The sequence below is a fragment of the Protobothrops mucrosquamatus genome, unplaced genomic scaffold, assembly GCF_001527695.2.
Source record: "Protobothrops mucrosquamatus isolate PMUCROS unplaced genomic scaffold, P.Mucros_1.0 scaffold33, whole genome shotgun sequence".
NCBI classification, from domain to species: Eukaryota; Metazoa; Chordata; class Lepidosauria; order Squamata; family Viperidae; genus Protobothrops; species Protobothrops mucrosquamatus.
In genome coordinates this window covers 1,245,948-1,262,990 of record NW_015386417.1, presented here as the reverse complement: position 1 = coordinate 1,262,990, position 17,043 = coordinate 1,245,948, and the positions used below count along the sequence as shown (strand labels likewise).

At 37.5% G+C, this 17,043-nt stretch overlaps 1 protein-coding gene across 1 annotated transcript in view; it reads left to right on the top strand.

Annotated features, from left to right (window-relative positions):
• Nucleotides 1-8,100: 8,100 nt before the first annotated feature.
• The window catches only part of MINDY3 (MINDY lysine 48 deubiquitinase 3), a 31,135-nt gene continuing 22,192 nt past the window's right edge, over nucleotides 8,101-17,043 (top strand). The window contains exons 1-5 of the mRNA XM_015811209.1: nucleotides 8,101-8,191; nucleotides 8,752-8,885; nucleotides 13,623-13,702; nucleotides 14,615-14,672; nucleotides 15,825-15,989. Of these exons, the coding sequence (XP_015666695.1) occupies nucleotides 8,792-8,885; nucleotides 13,623-13,702; nucleotides 14,615-14,672; nucleotides 15,825-15,989 (397 nt within the window). The 5' untranslated portion in view covers nucleotides 8,101-8,191; nucleotides 8,752-8,791. The remainder of the gene's footprint in view (nucleotides 8,192-8,751; nucleotides 8,886-13,622; nucleotides 13,703-14,614; nucleotides 14,673-15,824; nucleotides 15,990-17,043) is intronic.

The window sequence follows — 17,043 nt, the reverse complement described above, 5'->3', positions numbered from 1 at the left end:
CTTTATGAATTCTAAATTCTTTTAGAAAATTCCTGAAGAGCAAATTAACAGAATTAAGATAATTTTATCATGGCAATAATATTATATGATATATGTATTAGCCTTCCACAACTCCTTGAAAAGGTTCCTGGTTAAGGAAGGAGACTATATGATAAGTTTTTCCAATAACAATAAAATGTAAATACATCCAGACTTATTAAAATGTGTATTGTTTTGATTGTTTGATGAATTGATTGATTATGTGCCACCATTGTCACCTCTTAGTGAACTCATAGATTTATTTTTTTCCATTACAAACTGTCCCTAACCTAGTTTTTCAGGTCTTCCAATACTGCACTTATCTCCACTGTAACTGAGTCTGTCTGTCAGTGACCATCTTCTTTTCTTTCGTTCCACCTTTCCTAGTATTAAGTTTTCTCTAGATATCTAGGTCTTTGTATAATGTATTTGAAATAGTATAATTTGAGCTTAATCATTTGTGCCTTGAGTGAAAAGTCTGGCTTGGTTTTGTTTTCTTGACTGTCCATAGTATTCTCAGAAATCCTCTCCTATACCAAAGTTCAAAAATGTCAGTATCCTTCCTAGCCTGCTTCTTCAAAGTCCAACTTTCATTTCTGTAGAATATCACAGAGAACACTACAGCTTGCACAGATTTTTGTAGGTATAGACCAGGGGTAGGCAACCTTGGCTCTTTTATGACCCGTGGACTTCAACTCCCAGAATTCCTGAGCCAGCCCTGCTGGCTCAGGAATTCTGGGAGTTGAAGTCCACGAGTCATAAAAGAGCCAAGGTTGCCTACCCCTGGTATAGACAAATCACAGCATGTGAGTAATTTTTCAAAGCCTTCATGGCTGCTCTACCAAATGCTAATCTGGTATTTCTTGTTCATTTCCTGTTGAAACTTATTTTACTGCTTCTGTATTTTTTTTAAAAAAGAAACCTATGAACCTAATTTTCTCCAATTTTCTCTTATATTTTAAAAATATGTCAGCTTTGTATAAGGATTTTTAAAAGTTTCTTTTTGAAAGTTGCAAAGCACATAGCTGATGCACATTCCTAATAATGCAGTATTATGACAACAGTGATAAAACAATAGCACCTACATAGCTGTTGTAATTCAAATACCTAGTTCAAGGCAATTGCAAACATCAGATCCAAACTTTTCCTCTGGGGTAATAATAAATTGGCTTTAATATAAAAGCAATAAAAAGTTACAGTGGAAATTAGAATTATAAGCTTTCATAGAAACACAGCTATGAATTGCTCTATTTTTCATTTCTTTTGGATAAAAGGTGATTATTCCTAATGTAAGCTGCAAACAAAATCAGTAACAAGTTTTATGTTCTCTGTACTTCACATAGTTACTACAATTAAGAGCAGTAATGTTTAGATCTTAGGTTGTTACTATTCGTCCAACTATTTGATACCATTTTAAGATTCAAAGGCTTTATTTCCATGCTGAATGAATATCAAATGCCCAATAATGATGATATTTCAGCTATAATAAGAAAGGTGAATGTCAATTAACTTTTGCAAAAAAGAATTTTACGGAGCCATTTAAACTTAATTATTTTGACCAGGTAGAATAAGGCATAAACAACTTTCCTGTTTTTGTAATATTTCTGCATGTTATCTTCTTCTTATCCTCTCTCTTGCTTCCATTCTCTTCTAGCCATTACTATTCTTTACCCTGTTGTGCTCTTCTTTGCCACTAAAACAAAATGCCTGCAAAAAAGCAGACATTTAAATGAGCTTTGCTTTTTTCTTCTTCAGATTTCTCTTCATACTATCATCATTTTGAGTTCTGACTGAAGTCCCCTTTCTTTGGTTTGTGTATTGTGTGTGGGTGTGTTATTCAACATAGCAAATTGCTCACCATCACTTGTCATGGATTTTATGTGGTGACCTGATTGGTCTTGAGATATTTTCACAATAAATTTCCTCTTGCTTTCACTGGCCAATAGGTGGGCTTGATTGCTCCACTTGCCACTCATTTCCTGAATCTGTCTCTTGTTCCCAGATTAATTATTTTCTATTTGTCTATACCAAACTCCGCTTCCAAACACAATCTATCTACACAGGAGAAATAAAAGTAAGTCTTATACCCTGATTTTCCTCACCACCTCCACCATTGTCTCAACATGTGATATTGTTATATTGTTTAACATTAGAGTTATGTTATACCTGTTTGCAAGCCATTACTGTAAGAAAGTTTCAACCCACAAAGCTGAATCACAATGGTTACACACATTTGCAAAGAAGCAGTATTGTGAAACAGTACACAGAGGTCCAGTTCAATTATTCTGAGTTTCTGACTGTATGGCAGGGGTCCTCAATCTTGGCAACTTTAAGACTTGTGGACTTCAACTCCCAGAATTCCTCAGCCAGCAAAGCTGGCTGAGGAATTCTGGGAGCTGAAGTCCACAAGTCTTAAAGTTGCCAAAGTTTAGGATCCTTGCTCTATGGAGTATCAGGTCTAGATTATGAAATAATATTATTCAATATCTCCTAGACACTTTTATGATTATTTGTCCTAAACAAAGCCATAAACTACTTTTATAATTGGAAGGCTTTTATAGTGATTCTAGAAATGTTTTCATTGAATATATCTCTAGTGAAAGTAAGACTAAATTCCATCTAAATTCCATTCCATAAATTCCATTTCACCATCCATTTATTATGAATCCTAGTTGGACCAGGATTATCATAAAGTCCCATAAAATAGAGCTATGCAATCCTGCAAAAGAAGTCTACAGGTTTAGCTATTTATTGCAATCTCTACCAATGCACATTCATTGCTTGTCATGCTTTCAAGATTCTGTTATTATAAAATAGTTCAAATAGTCATTGTAATGCTGTTGCCTGACCTGGCCTACTTCAAATAATTGATAGTCCTTGATCAGAATGATCCTCTTTGAATTAAGAATCATATGTTATATAAACCTAATACTTATGGTTTTCAGCCATAAAGCTAAATTATGGTTTAGGAAATTATACAAACTGAGCCAAATGAAGTTTGGTCAATAAACTACGATTATTCAAACCAAACAGCATCCAAACCAAGTATATTTTCCAATCATGTCCAATATTGTCTAATTTATGATAGCAGCATGCCAAATATATCAGAAGTGGCATACTGCACTGGAAAGAAGTGGCATACTGCACTGATCTTTCTAAATCCAATGCTACTCAGTATATTTATAAATAATTTATATGAAAAGTTATAAAATATTATTACAAAATATGCAGATGATACGAAGATGGTCGATATGCTTTATATCATGGCCAGATTCCCCATCTTCTTGTCTATCTATTATTTACTTTATAATGCATTTCTATCTGGTTTTGTTATACAATATAGTATTATGAGGTGCCCAGACTTAGTTCAGAATCAGGCAGTGCCTAAAATCAATCCAATCCATCCATCAATCAATAAACTATGCAGGACATCAAACTCTTTAAAAATAAGTATCAAGATTCACAAAACTCTTGGCAAGCTGGAACAATGAACAAGATCTAGCAATATCCAGTAAGATGTAACAGGCACAAAGTTATTTGTACCAACAGCAAAAATTATATGGATTGTATGGAATAAGAGAGGGGAGGACTATATAAATCTTTTTAATAAATGCATAAAATCCAAGTCAGGATTATAAGATGAAGGGATGGAACCTAGGAAGCAGTGCATGCAAAAGAGTATCTGCTATTTCTCTGAGCATGAATAAACAGTATATGCACCTGGTAAAGAAAATAAATGGAATCCTCAGTTGATCAAAATGAAGAAAAAAATGTTGTTTCTCAATAAAATTGTACAACGTTTACAATGACATTGACAAAAATGGAGTATGGCCAAGGAACAGCAGCCACAATGATAAAGTGCCAGGAACTAAAAAGCTTAAAGTGAAGGCGAGTCACTAGCTCAGATGGGAAGACTGTAGGCAGATGTGAAAATGGGCCTCAATATCTGAAGGGCTATCATAAAAATGGAAAGAGGGGCACATAACTAAGGCCGATTATCAGCAGACAGTCAGAACATTCAAAGATGAAGTCAGGAAAGCAAAGACTCAGAATGAACAACGACTTGCAACAGAAATCAAGGATAATAAAAAAAGTTTTTTCCAACATATTAACAACAAGCAAAAACTCAAGGAAACTGTAGGACCACTAAAGAGAGAAGATGGTGAGGAAATAAGAGGCAACAGGGAGAAAGCAGAGCTGCTTAACTCATACTTTGCATCAGTCTTCACACAAAAAGAAACTATAGCCCTACATACCAAAAAAATCATTGTAAAAGACAAACTAGAAACAAAAATTAAAATAAGCAAGAAAATGGTAAGAGAATACCTATCCAACCTTGACAAATATAAATCACCAGGACCGGACAGATTACATCCCAGAGTTCTGAAGGAGCTGGCAGATGTTATCTCAGAACCATTGCACCACATCTTTCATAAATTCTGGAGCACCGGGGAAGTACCTGAGAATTGGAAAAGGGCTGACGTGGTTCCCATCTTCAAGAAATGGGAAAAAATGGACCTAGGAAACTACAGACCAATCAATATAAAATCAATACCTGGGAAGATCCTAGAAAAGATAATCAAAAAACAGATTTGTGAACAACTAGAAGCAAACAAAGTTATAACTAGTAGCCAGCACACGTTTGTTAAAAACAGATCATGCCAAACCAATCTTATTTCATTCTTTGATAAAGTGACTAAACTAGTAGACCAGCGAAATGCTGTGGACATAGTATACTTAGATTTCAGTAACACATTTGATAGAGTACAACCTACACCTTCGTAAGCTAGAAAAAGGTGAAATAGACAACATCACCACCAGATGGATCTGTAGCTGGCTGGCAAACCAAACTCAATGAGTAGTCCTCAATGGCACTACATCCATATGGAGAGAAGTAAGCAGTGGGGTACCACAAGGTTCTGTCTTAGACTCAGTACTCTTCAATATCTTCATCAATGACTTAGATAAGAGAATTGAAGGAGAACTCATCAAATTTGCAGATGACACCAAACTGGCAGGAGTAGCCAACACCTCAGAAGTCAAACTCAGGATCCAAAAAGATCTTGACAAACTTGAACAAGGGGCCCTATCCAACAAAATGAGTTTCAATGTGGAGAAAAGCAAAGTTTTACACTTAGGCAGGAAAAATCAAAGGTACAGATTGGACGAGACCTGGCTTAAAAACAGTAACTGGAGTCCTAGTGGACAATCACTTGACTACGTGCTAGCAGTATGCAGCAGCAGCCAAAAAAGCTAATACAATCCTGGGTTGTATAAACAGGCATAGAATCAAGATCGTGTGAAGTATTAGTACCGCTTTATAAAACCCTAGTAAGACCACACTTGGAATACTACAGCCAATTTTGGTCACCATATTACAAAAAAAATGTTAAGAGTTTGGAAAAAAATCAGAGAAGAGTAACTAAGATGATTAAAGGCCTAGAGACTAAAACATACAAAGAATGACTGCAGGACTTGGGTTTGGCTAGTCTAAAAAAAAGAAGAAATAGGGGAGACATGATAGCAGTATTCCAGTATTTGAGGGCTGCCACAAAGAAGAGGGGGTCACGTTATTCACTAAAGCACCAGAGGGCAGGACAAGAAACAATGGTTGGAAACTGATCAAAGAGAGAAGCAACATGGAATTAAGGAGAAACTTCCTGACAGTGAGGACAATTAACCAGTGAAATAACTTGCCTCCAGAAATCCAACACTGCAGATTTTTAAGAAGAGGCTAGACAATCACTTGTCTGAGATGGTAAAGGTCCTCTTGCTTGAGCAGGGGGCTGGACTAGAAGACCTCCAAGGTCCCTTCCAGCTCTATTCTATTCTATATTCAGGGGCAGAATTATTCCAGAATATAAAGCAATAATCAATATATATTAACTGTAAAGAAACAGATTTTGGTTGGGCATCAAGAAAGATGTCTTAATGGTAAAAGATATTCAACATTGGAACAGATTAGATTTGGAAGGTAGTAAATTTGACTGGGTTGGTTAAATGGATTCTGGATGGTCTTAATAATGAAGGTGTTAATAATGAATGTTTTAGTAATGAATACGTTACTAAAAATGTAAGACTTTTGCACTGGATAGCAGTTTAACGTAGATTAAATGATCTTCCAAAGATCATTGAATCTTTAAACTACAAAGTAAAATATGGAAGCCCTCCCTCCAAATGCCATATAAAATTGAATTTACTAACACAATTACACAGCAGCCTTCACTACACTCAGAGGTAAATCCTCTAATCTCTTACTACTTCTTGAACTCATAATCTGTCTGGCACAGTTCTCCTATCCATTGAAAGAAACATTGCAGGAATGGCCCCAAATGTATGCATGTCATTAGGACTACCTGATCTGAGCTATGAAAACTATATAATCATTAGGTGCAACAAAAACCATAGAAATGTATGATCAGCCATATGTTGGGAATCTAAATATGATAATCTTCACATTATGCATGTATTGTAAAATATAACAAAATATCCACAATAAATTAAAGATAAATTAACATTAAAATCAAAATTTTAAATCAAAAACTAACATTAAAATCAAAATCAAACTAAAAGGAAACCAGTGTCCATTAAGGTAGCTTAATCTCACTGCATACTCAATCTTCCTTAAAAAAGGTTGGACAATAATGTTCAAACACAGATTCAAAAAGAATCTTATAAAGAGGCTGCAACCACAGCTCATTCGAGGACACCATAACCTAGTCCTTGGCCAAAGTGAGGCACTGGAAACTTCTGAGATCAAGTTCATCATGCTCCTCAATGGAGCCAGGAGAAGTATGGGTGAAGGCCACAGAAAGCATCACATTAATTTCTTCTAGATAACATAGCAAGATGTCTCAGGCACCCATTTGACTCTTATCTATGAGGACCTTGGTAAATCTAAGCAAATGTATGGGCAAAGGTTTTTGCAAAAAAACTCAGAAATCAGGCTGTGTTACCAGTTCTCAGTTCTCTTATAGTCACACTAAGCAAAGTTTTTGACTAACGTTTCTCCAATGCAGTAAAAATGTTTTACATTTGAGTAAAATGGTCTTACTATCTTATTCATTGGTAATATTCCTCGTCAGTACTTGAGGTAATGTCCCTTCATCTTCAGAAAACTCACAGAAACGAGAGAGAGAGAGAGAGAGAGAGAGAGAGAGAGAGAGAGAGAGAGAGAGAGAGAGAGATTTTATTGAGACCCAGGTTCCTTCCTGATATATAAAATCAACTAGGTAATTAATAGAGCTCTCTCTGGGAAAATCCACAAGAGCCCTTCAATAATCCTCTAGATTATTCAAAATGGCCCAGCAGATGCTCAGTTTAATACATTTTTTTTAAAAAATAAATTCCTTGCACCATATTGCCTTTTCATAAGATCTACCTTAAATATTTTTAAATAATAAATAAGAGACCCTGGCATGTGTGATTTTGTTTTGTTGGGACATCAGGTTAATCATTTTCTACTGGCCAAATTTATCTGCCTTGCTCTTTATCTAGAGAGAAAAGCTTCCATTAGTAGTAAGAATTTACTTTAGACCAAATTAACAAATTCAGGATTCTTCTTGGTTTTTACCAAGAGAGTTTAAAGTTTTGTTATGTGCTGTCTTTTGAGTATTTGGTATTTGCCTTCTTCTGTCCTTCCTTTTGCAATATTTTCAAAAACAAAATCAAAAGACCTCGAAAGACTGTCCTTGTGCAAAGTCTTATAATTCATTTGTACGTCATTACATAAAAAACTCAAATGGCAATAAGAGCCGGATAAGGTTTTATTTCTTTTTCCATCCACCTGTGTCCTTCTATTTTCTTTTTTTTAATTGTCGCTCACCGCCCACTCCAGCTGGTTCTTTCGCCCACTTCCCATTCGTGATTGGTTAGTCCACATGCTTGTCATGTAAAATTCTCCAATCAGAACCTACCCGGTCCTATTCTTAATTGGCGCGTGTACGGAGTTTTTCCCCCGCCTCACTCTGATAGAGTTCGAATTCAGGAGCTTAAGAGGGCGGGGAAAAGGAATTCACGAAGTCCGCTTCTGATTCGGCCACGCGCTTGCTCGTCAGAGGCTGCTTCAATAAGAAGCGCCCGTAGTTCACCAGCCTTCCATTCAATGTTAGCTGCGAGCCTGAGGGAGAGAGCGAATTGGTCCTAAGTGAGGAGACGCGGACCGCACAGGTGGGTAAGTGCCGGATGATGGAAATTAATAGAGGCACCTCTGAGGCGGGGAAGGGTTGGAGCAGCGGGGGTGGTGGCCAAGTCTGAACGGACGAGGAGAGGGGTGTCTGTGAGGGTGGAATAGCTCCTTTCCCCTCCCTGGCAGCCTTTCCCTTTCCCCCCCAGTGCCCTTGCTGCTGGCCTGGGACTTTATTTCCCGGAATCCCCAGACTGCTTCCCGACTGTGGATTCTGGGGGATGTAGTCCCAGCGCACTGGGACAAGCGCTGGAATCGAAGAAAGGCTGCAATGTTGGGTGTTTGAAGAGGTCTCCATACGGAGAGGCCGCTGCCGGTCTTGGCCTTCGTCCTCTCTCCCTTCCGCGGGGGGGGGGGGGGAGAAACGCCTCTGAGGCCGTGTCTCCTTCGGGGCATCGCTGCCGAGGACCCGCCGCTTCTTATTCCTCCTTAGGCCCGGCACCCCGGAAGGAGCCGCCTCTTTCTCGACCTCCGCGGAGACTCACCTGCCCGCCGGTGTTTGCCTCCCGTCTACATTCAACTGCCGCCTCCCTGTGATCTCCTTTTAGGTTTCGTCGCCGGGTGCCGTCTGGACAGTGAATCGCATCCATGGCTGAACTACAGCAGGAGATGATCCCCTTGGTGTGGGGCAAGAAGACCTCGCAGGGCCTGGCAGATACCATCTTTTGCCGCTGGACACAAGGTACTTCTCGCCCTCCTCTTTTTTTGCTACCCAAGCCTGTACTTGGATGGCCCTGGCCGCCTCTCTTTTGCTTGGTTCTCCCTCAGCTGTTTCTGGGAAAAATCCTCATTCAAAAAGTCTGTCCATTCCAGTTTTCTGTTTACAACTATTTTTATCTTTGACTCAGGATTTGTTACATTAACTTTCATCTTTGGTGTCACCCTGGAAAGGTAACTGTATGGTATTAAAAACTGGTCCTATCAATTACTACAGTGTGATGACAAAGAGATTGATGCTTCTTACACAGCCAGCTTCCTTTTTCTTCCTCCTTCCTCCTCCATTTCTGAGTTTTGGTATTGTCTCTAGAGCACTCCTCTTTCACATCTCTTGGGATTCTGCAGTTTCCAGAACCTTTTTTCAAAGTAGGCAGAAATAGGCAAATATACTAACAGAACTGTAATTGAAATGGTTAATGGATTTTTTTCCTCCCTCTTATTGGAAATGGGATAATTGGTTAGATCATGCAGTTAGGAAACTTAGTTTAGTCTTTAAAAAAGTATTTAGAAAGGGTAGCTATATTCTTGCTTTAGAAGATTTGAAGCAGATCATTTCCCACTATTCCTTTGCTCCTGTCTTTACACAGGCAGTAATTGTTTTCTCAGCAATGTTAAACAAATAATGCAGCTGTTTTCACATAGTTAATTTTTAATATCTGGGTTTGTTTCTTTAACAAGCATTAATTAAAGGTCTTTCACTCTCTTATAATGGTCAATCTAATAATTGCTCATTCTTCTGTTAAGGTTCTTCAGAGTATTCCTGCATATATAAGTTAGTCTCAAGTACTAACTATTTTAAACAAAACACTTAATCTTCTTGCTGTTGCAAAGTGTTGCTTATTTACCTAAATTATGAAGTTTCATCAATTAAAGTATTATTGCTACATATATATTTACTGAGTCATATCCATATATAGCTACCTTTCTGGAATATTTTTTCTGTCCTTTATATAAGTGTATGTGTGATTTTGTGTAAAACTGTTATGAATGTGCTCAGTATGTTCTCAATTGTGGCTTTGTCATATTTGTTTAACAGGTGTCTTTCTACTACTTTTTTCTTTTCTTTCTACTTTTCTAGTTTGATCAGGGGGGGGAAATCTCTGACTGGGTTCATTTAGCATAAATCAGAATGTGATTTATCTAGTTAGTGACTAAATGAATCCAGACATTGTGATTTCTAAAGTATGGTTCATTAACTATGCTTGTTAAACTATACCTTAACATGCTGGGTGATCATAAACTAAGCAACATGAGAATCTTAGTAATCAATATTATGTTTTGTTTAGTTGAAGAGGTACAGTATATACAATCCCATTTTTATCTAGTAATTAAGATATGTTGATATCTAGAGGGATAGCATAAATAATTTAAATGGTTTATATTTTGAAAAACATTGTGTTTTTGAGAAATCTATTGGGAAGTATAGTCCATATGCGTGATTTGACCAATAGAATTCAATTGGCAGGACTATTACAATGTCCAGCCTGGAAGACTATGAGCCATGCAATTCCTTTCATGTTTTAGTATCACAATACAGGTAGTCCTCGAGCTATGACAGCAATTTGATCTGATATTGCTGTTGCTAAGTAGTGCAGTTGTAAAGTGTGGTATCACATAACTGCCTCAGTTAGTGAAGACAATCTTAGCAGTCCCAGTTGCTGTTGTAACCCCAAGACGTGTGAGTGTTAAGCAGAAAGCAGCAGGAGTCCCCAGTAAGGAGTACAAAGGTATTGTGTGGGGGAGGGCTGGTGCAGATTGTGCATGAGTTGAGGGCTGGCTTGGAAGGCCTTGCCCAGGCCATATGTGAGCACAGGAAAACCAGGGAGTGGACGGTGCAGCATGAGCGCATGAGGGCCAGCAGGATTTAGCAGAATAACTTTGTCAGCTTCTGCACTGATTTTGTGGGAAGCCAGTAAGGAAGGTTGTAAATGGCAATCATGTGACTACAGGACATTGCATCAATTAAAAAAATATTTGTAGCTCAAGGTTGAACTTGTGGGTACCAGTTGTAAGTACCACTTATTCAGTGCCACCGTAACTTCAAAGAATCATTGAATGAGTAACTGGTAAGTGAAGCCTATCTGTGTTCTTCATCCAAAGGGGAAGACTGCCCTAATTTAGATGAGACACTGTCTCTTATCTCAATAAGAGCAATTTGTTATTTTTTTCTATGAAGTCTGCAATAGGTTGCATACTAATGGCAGTACTCAAGTTATGACCATTTGTTCAGCGACCATTTGAAGTTATGGCAGCACTCAACAAAGTTATAGCTGTTACAATGGCCAAGTGATCAAAATTGGAGCACTTGGCAGCTCACCTATACTTATGAGTGCAAAAGCACTTCAACTCCATCCACCCCTATCTCTGCGCTTCAACTCTCTCCACCCCCAATCTCTGGCCTTTTGGTTATCTTGTGTTCACTGGTTCTGCCAATCTTCCCACTTTCTAGGGGGAGGTAAAGGCTGACCTTTCTTTCCTGCTGATGAGCCACACTGCCTGGCACTTTGCAAGGCAATTGCTAGCCATGCCAGGCCCTCTTCCAAGGCTGGTTCTATCCTGTCAAGTCATATTAGTAGCCAGTACAGTGACTTACCGACTGCTGCTGTTCTATGCTGAAGGGGTGATCTTGCTAGTAATCTGTTTCTTTAACAGCTGTAGCTTCTGGGTCATTTCCAAAAGTAGTCCTACACAGTGCATCTAATGAAGAGTTGACTCTATCACTCATGCCCTTTCTTGCAACCCACAGGACAGAGAATGGGCATGGGTCAAGCCTACAAACAATAGCATTCAAACTTCAGAAGATATATCACAATATATTGTCTCACTACAATGGGCTCTGCCCAACTGGTACAAACTTGTGTAGATTTGTGTTCTTTCAGGTAGTATAATAAAACATGAGCTGGTTTGCCAATATGATCCTATGTTTGCAGAATGTTCTTGAAACTTTGCCTGTATTATCCTTGTAAAATATCTGTTTTGTAAGATATATATCAGTAGCTCTATGCATAATATTGAAATGGTTAAAGTAGTTTCATATTTTGGTTTTCAATTAACTAATGGAAAAGATATAGAAAAATGATAAATTTTACCTTTCACTTCTGATCCTCTTATGTCAAACAATACATCTCTGAGGATTGGGAATGGCCTTCAAAGTACAAGTGTACTGATAGTCCTTAGTTTACATGGTAATTGAGAACAGAATTTCCACCACTAAGCAATGTGGTCCCCTGACTTGTTCATGTCAGAGGCATGAGGTGCTTCTGGGTTGAAAAGATTAGCCAGTGACATCACTGTTGCCTGGGAGATGTCCATGTAATGTCTCTGTCAAGGAGCTGGAGTGAATGTGGGAGCTCACTCTGCCACCCAGCAGCACTTGGGTCTCAGACATGGGCTTGCTAAACTTCTGTCCTAACTATGCGAGCCACTGCATTCATTAGCAATGTGGTCATAAAGTGCAATATAGTCCCAGCGGTCTCCCCTGCAGTAGTTATAAACTTGGATTGTTAAGCAAGGATTCTTCACAACTTCCTGCCAGCTTCCAACAAAGAAAGTCAGTGGGGAATCAGGGAGGAAGTCACAAGAAGGTCTTGGGTAGCTGCTGCCAGGCTCAGAAGTATGGCACTAGTGGCTACCACAATCCAGTACAAATCTGCAGCTACCCCAGCCCAGTGGTGCAGTGTTACAACCATCCCAACCCAGTAATTGCAGTTAGCCCAGCACCCTGGTGCAAAACTTCAGCTGCCCCAGTCATTGGCATGCAGCAGCCCCAGCAGCATGAATCCTAAGTCGCTAGTGCCCAGCTGCTCCGATCCAGCAGCATGGTGCAAAGCTCAGTCAGTATGAAGCTGTGATTGCCCCCTGCCCTACACTCTGCTGCCCCATCTGACCTTCATTGTCTTCTTGCTTCTGCTGCTGATAAGCATATCCTGGTCCTTCTCAAGGCAGTTACTGGCCACGCAAGGTTTTCTTCCCAAGGTCTCGCAAGAAAACTATCATGCATGACCTGGAGAAGAATGCATTGGACAGTCAGCAGTTGCTTTACAAAGGGCAAGGCTGGATGTGCTTTGTCAGCAATGGGAGCAAGAAGATGAAGAAGGTCAGAGTCTGTGGAGTACAGCGGGCAGAAATGGGAGGGGTGTTCATGATATCCAATCTGCAGTTGGAAATGTACATGATTTTGATTACGTGGCAGCAGGATACTCCAAACAGCCATAACTACTAGTCATTCAAAACTGTCATAATTTGAAGGTTGTTACACAAGTATTACCTGTAAAATGGAGCCAAGAATTGAAACTGAAGCATATTGTACATGCTAGTCTTATTCAAATGAAATTTGTGAACTATTGAAAACTGTATTGTTTGGGGTAGCTGTTTAAAGAGGCTAACACATTCTGCTTATATATGCTTTTTCCCTTGTTTTTATTTTATTTCTTTAAATCAACTAGTTCAGCAGTGATTTCTTGGTACATTGCAAAATACAGCTCGAAAAACCTTGATCTTTATTTGAGAAAAAATATAGAAATAAATATAGATAGCAAATGAAAAAGTATGTCATTGCCTGTAGCACTTACAGATAAGGTTAAGATTTGGAATGTTGAAGAACACAAGTTTGATAAGGAACATTTTTTCAAAAATATGCTAAAGTTTATTAATATACACATTTTTTAGAAATAGCTAACTGATTTTTTTTTATTTTCCTCAGGGTTTGTGTTCAGTGAGTCAGAATCTACTGCGTTAGAACAATTTGAAGGAGGCCCTTGTGCTGTAATTGCACCAGTCCAGGTAATAATGCTAAGATCACAGTAAATGAACCTGAAAAATATGTTTCACTAAATTTGATAATTTAAATCACCTGTGGTATGCTGTCTGAATACTGAATTTAAAACTCAGTACAGGTACCTCAATTTACAACCGTTCATTTAGTTCTGGTTCAAAGTTACTACGGCACTGAAAAAAAGAGACTTATGACCATTTTTTACAGTTATGACCATTGCAGCATCCCTATGATCACATGATCAAAATTAGATGCTTGGAAACTGGTTCATATTTATGACAGTTGCAGTGTCCTGGGGTCATATGATCATCTTTTGCTACATTCTGACAAGCCAGATTCACTTAACCATGTTAATAACTTAACAATTGCAATGATTCACTTAACAATGGTGGCAATAAATGTCATAAAATGAGGCAAAACTCATTTAACAACTGTCTCACTTAGCAGCAGAAGATTTTGGCTCAATTGTGGTCATAAATCAAGGATTCCCTGTATTTTGAGATGTTGTAGTCTGCAATATTCATTTAATACAGTGTGTATTAAGTACTACAATTACCAATCCAATGTTCAAGTTTTAGCAACACTTGATTTCCAACTGTTTCTGAATCCCTTACTTGACATGAAATGCTTCCTATTTTTTCAAGTTAGAGTAGAATGTATGACAAAAGGGATTACACTTTGTTCAGAATCCTGTTTAATATGCAGTGATATATTCAGATATCTGTAATTGTTAAATGACATGGAGCTAAAATAGTAAATTCTATATTTGCATAAGGGAAAATGTCTTCAATATTTGGGAATATTTATAAATATCCCCCTCCCCCAAAAAATATTAAACCAATGTTGAAAATGGAAACACTTTGCACCACTGAAGATCAAATCATACATTTCTGATATGTCAGTATTGTCTTTATTACAAGGCATTCCTTCTGAAGAAGCTTTTTACTGGTGAGAAATCTACCTGGAGACAATGTCAAGGTAACTACAAACCTACATCTCCAAGAGGGTTATAATGCCATATTTGCAAAATATGTGCTAAACCAAACAGTAGTTATTATTTATAATCAGTGCTTATTAATCTGCATAATTCTGAGAAGATTATGCGTTTGCTGATGATTTTAAAAATAGAATGGTAACATTAAACTTAAAAATAGAATTTAGGCTTATAAGTCTTAACAGGAAACCCAGTGATGCAGAATGAGACAACATACAAATTAAGCAAGCATCAGAAATTTATATACTTTTGTTCCAATTGGCACATATTGACCACTATGTTCAGAAGGGATAAAAACACCTGGCTATTTATTTATTTGTATCTTGCCTTTATTATTTTTACAAAGGCGGCAAACATATCCCACACATCTTCCTCCTATTTTTCCCATATAACAACCCTGTGAGATGGGTTGGGCTAAAAGGAATGACTGAGAACAAACTCTCATCTTCTCTGGCATTGTTGAAAGAATGGAAGAGATGCATTTACTGTCTGATTTAAACTCTATATTGGATCCAATTGGCTAATCTAAACTTTGCCTTTATTGACACATTTAAAGATAATGAAGTATTGCTTGCCTTTGGTTTATTCCAGGATGCCCTTAGTCTGATCCAAATTGTAGTTAGATGATATGATATATATGTGATATATGATATATTAACTACAGTTTAGATCAGTCTAACCAAATCAATATATCCTAACTTATTTAACCTAACTGCTTTTCATCTTGACTATTTTTGATAGAAAAATATGAAGTAGAGGGAAATGCAAGAGTTCAAGGTATATCAAGGTTGATTCCTATTGCTCTGAACTATAGATTTATGGGTCAGCTGAGCCAACAGGAGTAGTATAACTGAAGGAGAGAGTGAGCCAGGATGAGAACACTTAATTTCCAAATACCTCCTTGTCATGCCCAATATTATAAACAGCTTAAAAATTTGAAATGACAAAATACTAGATAGTTCCCAAGAAATTGATGAAATTCAAAGTCATTGATAGTCAGTTCTTTTTCTAAATTGTCTTGAACCTGCTGGGATTTGAGGAAGAATCAAGATTAGATTGTACAAATAATGTTGCTACATGTTTTGCATGAAAGTTCCTGGTCAAAAATCTATCTGTTCTGATTTTGAATATTTCAGAAGAAGAGCAAAAAAATCTCCTTTGTTATGCATTATGTGAAATTTTGGAAATGACTTGCTCTGATCATTCAGAGTCATACTGTTTGGCCACATGGCAAAGAGGAAATCCTGGGGAAGAAACAGCTAAGCTTTCTGAAAGTTCAAGCCATCAAGAGGAGCAATCATGTAAGATACTTTTTGTAATATGATTCAGGAATACTTTGTGCTTTTTATACAAAATGTATTTTTCAAGATATAGGATTATTTAATATGGTTCTACAGATAATTTTGTCCTCTTCCTAATTTTCTTTACCCCTAGTAGTCTAAGTTTGATAGACGTACATTAGGCTGCGGTATTTATATTGTTGATATTCTGACTGAATCAGAATATGGTAACATTTTGGAGCCATGGTGGCACAGTGGTTAGAATGCAATATTGCAGACTAATTCAGCCCACTGCTAGGAGTTTGATCCTCATCGGCTCAAGGTTGACTCAGCCTTCCATCCTTCTGAGGTTGGTAAAATGAGGACCCAGATTGTTGGGGGCAATGTAAACTGCTTAGGGTTGTAAAGCACTGTGACGCTGTATATAAGTCTAAGTGGCATTGCTATTTTGACTTAAGCTTTTGGTTGCTTTTGTTTTCTAAAGTCATACTAGTTTTTGTCTCCACACCTAATTGGAAGCGTATAAACATTCCAAGCTGAAATATTTCAACCCTAGACAATTCATTCCAAATCCTAATTAAATATAGAAAAGTATGTTTCAAAAGTGGACCGCTTCTGGTAAAGTCAAAATGAGAAATTTTACTTTTAAATCATTCCAGTTCTATTAGGTATGAATTTAATATTTATTGGCTAGGCTGTGGCATTTCCTGTTTGCTCATTTTTATTCTGTTTTAATCTAATGGAGTTGTGAAGAACTAAATAAGTTGCCACCTGTACAAGTGCATCCAAAACAAAACTGTTGGTTAGATAGAACGTTTTCAGACTAATTGCTGCTGTCAAAGAATTCCCATCTTATCTAGAATGTAGAGTCCTTTAATGTTTTCATGCAAAACCTAGTTGAATATAGTCATTAATATATCATTAATATTTGTGCAGTCCATGTAATTTGTTCACCACTAAAATATTTAATGCCTTTTTACAGGAATGTATATTTTGGTAAAATACATGAATGACTATGAAAATATGTAACTTTATTTTCAGGTTACTGACTCATGAAGAGTGCTAACCATTTTAT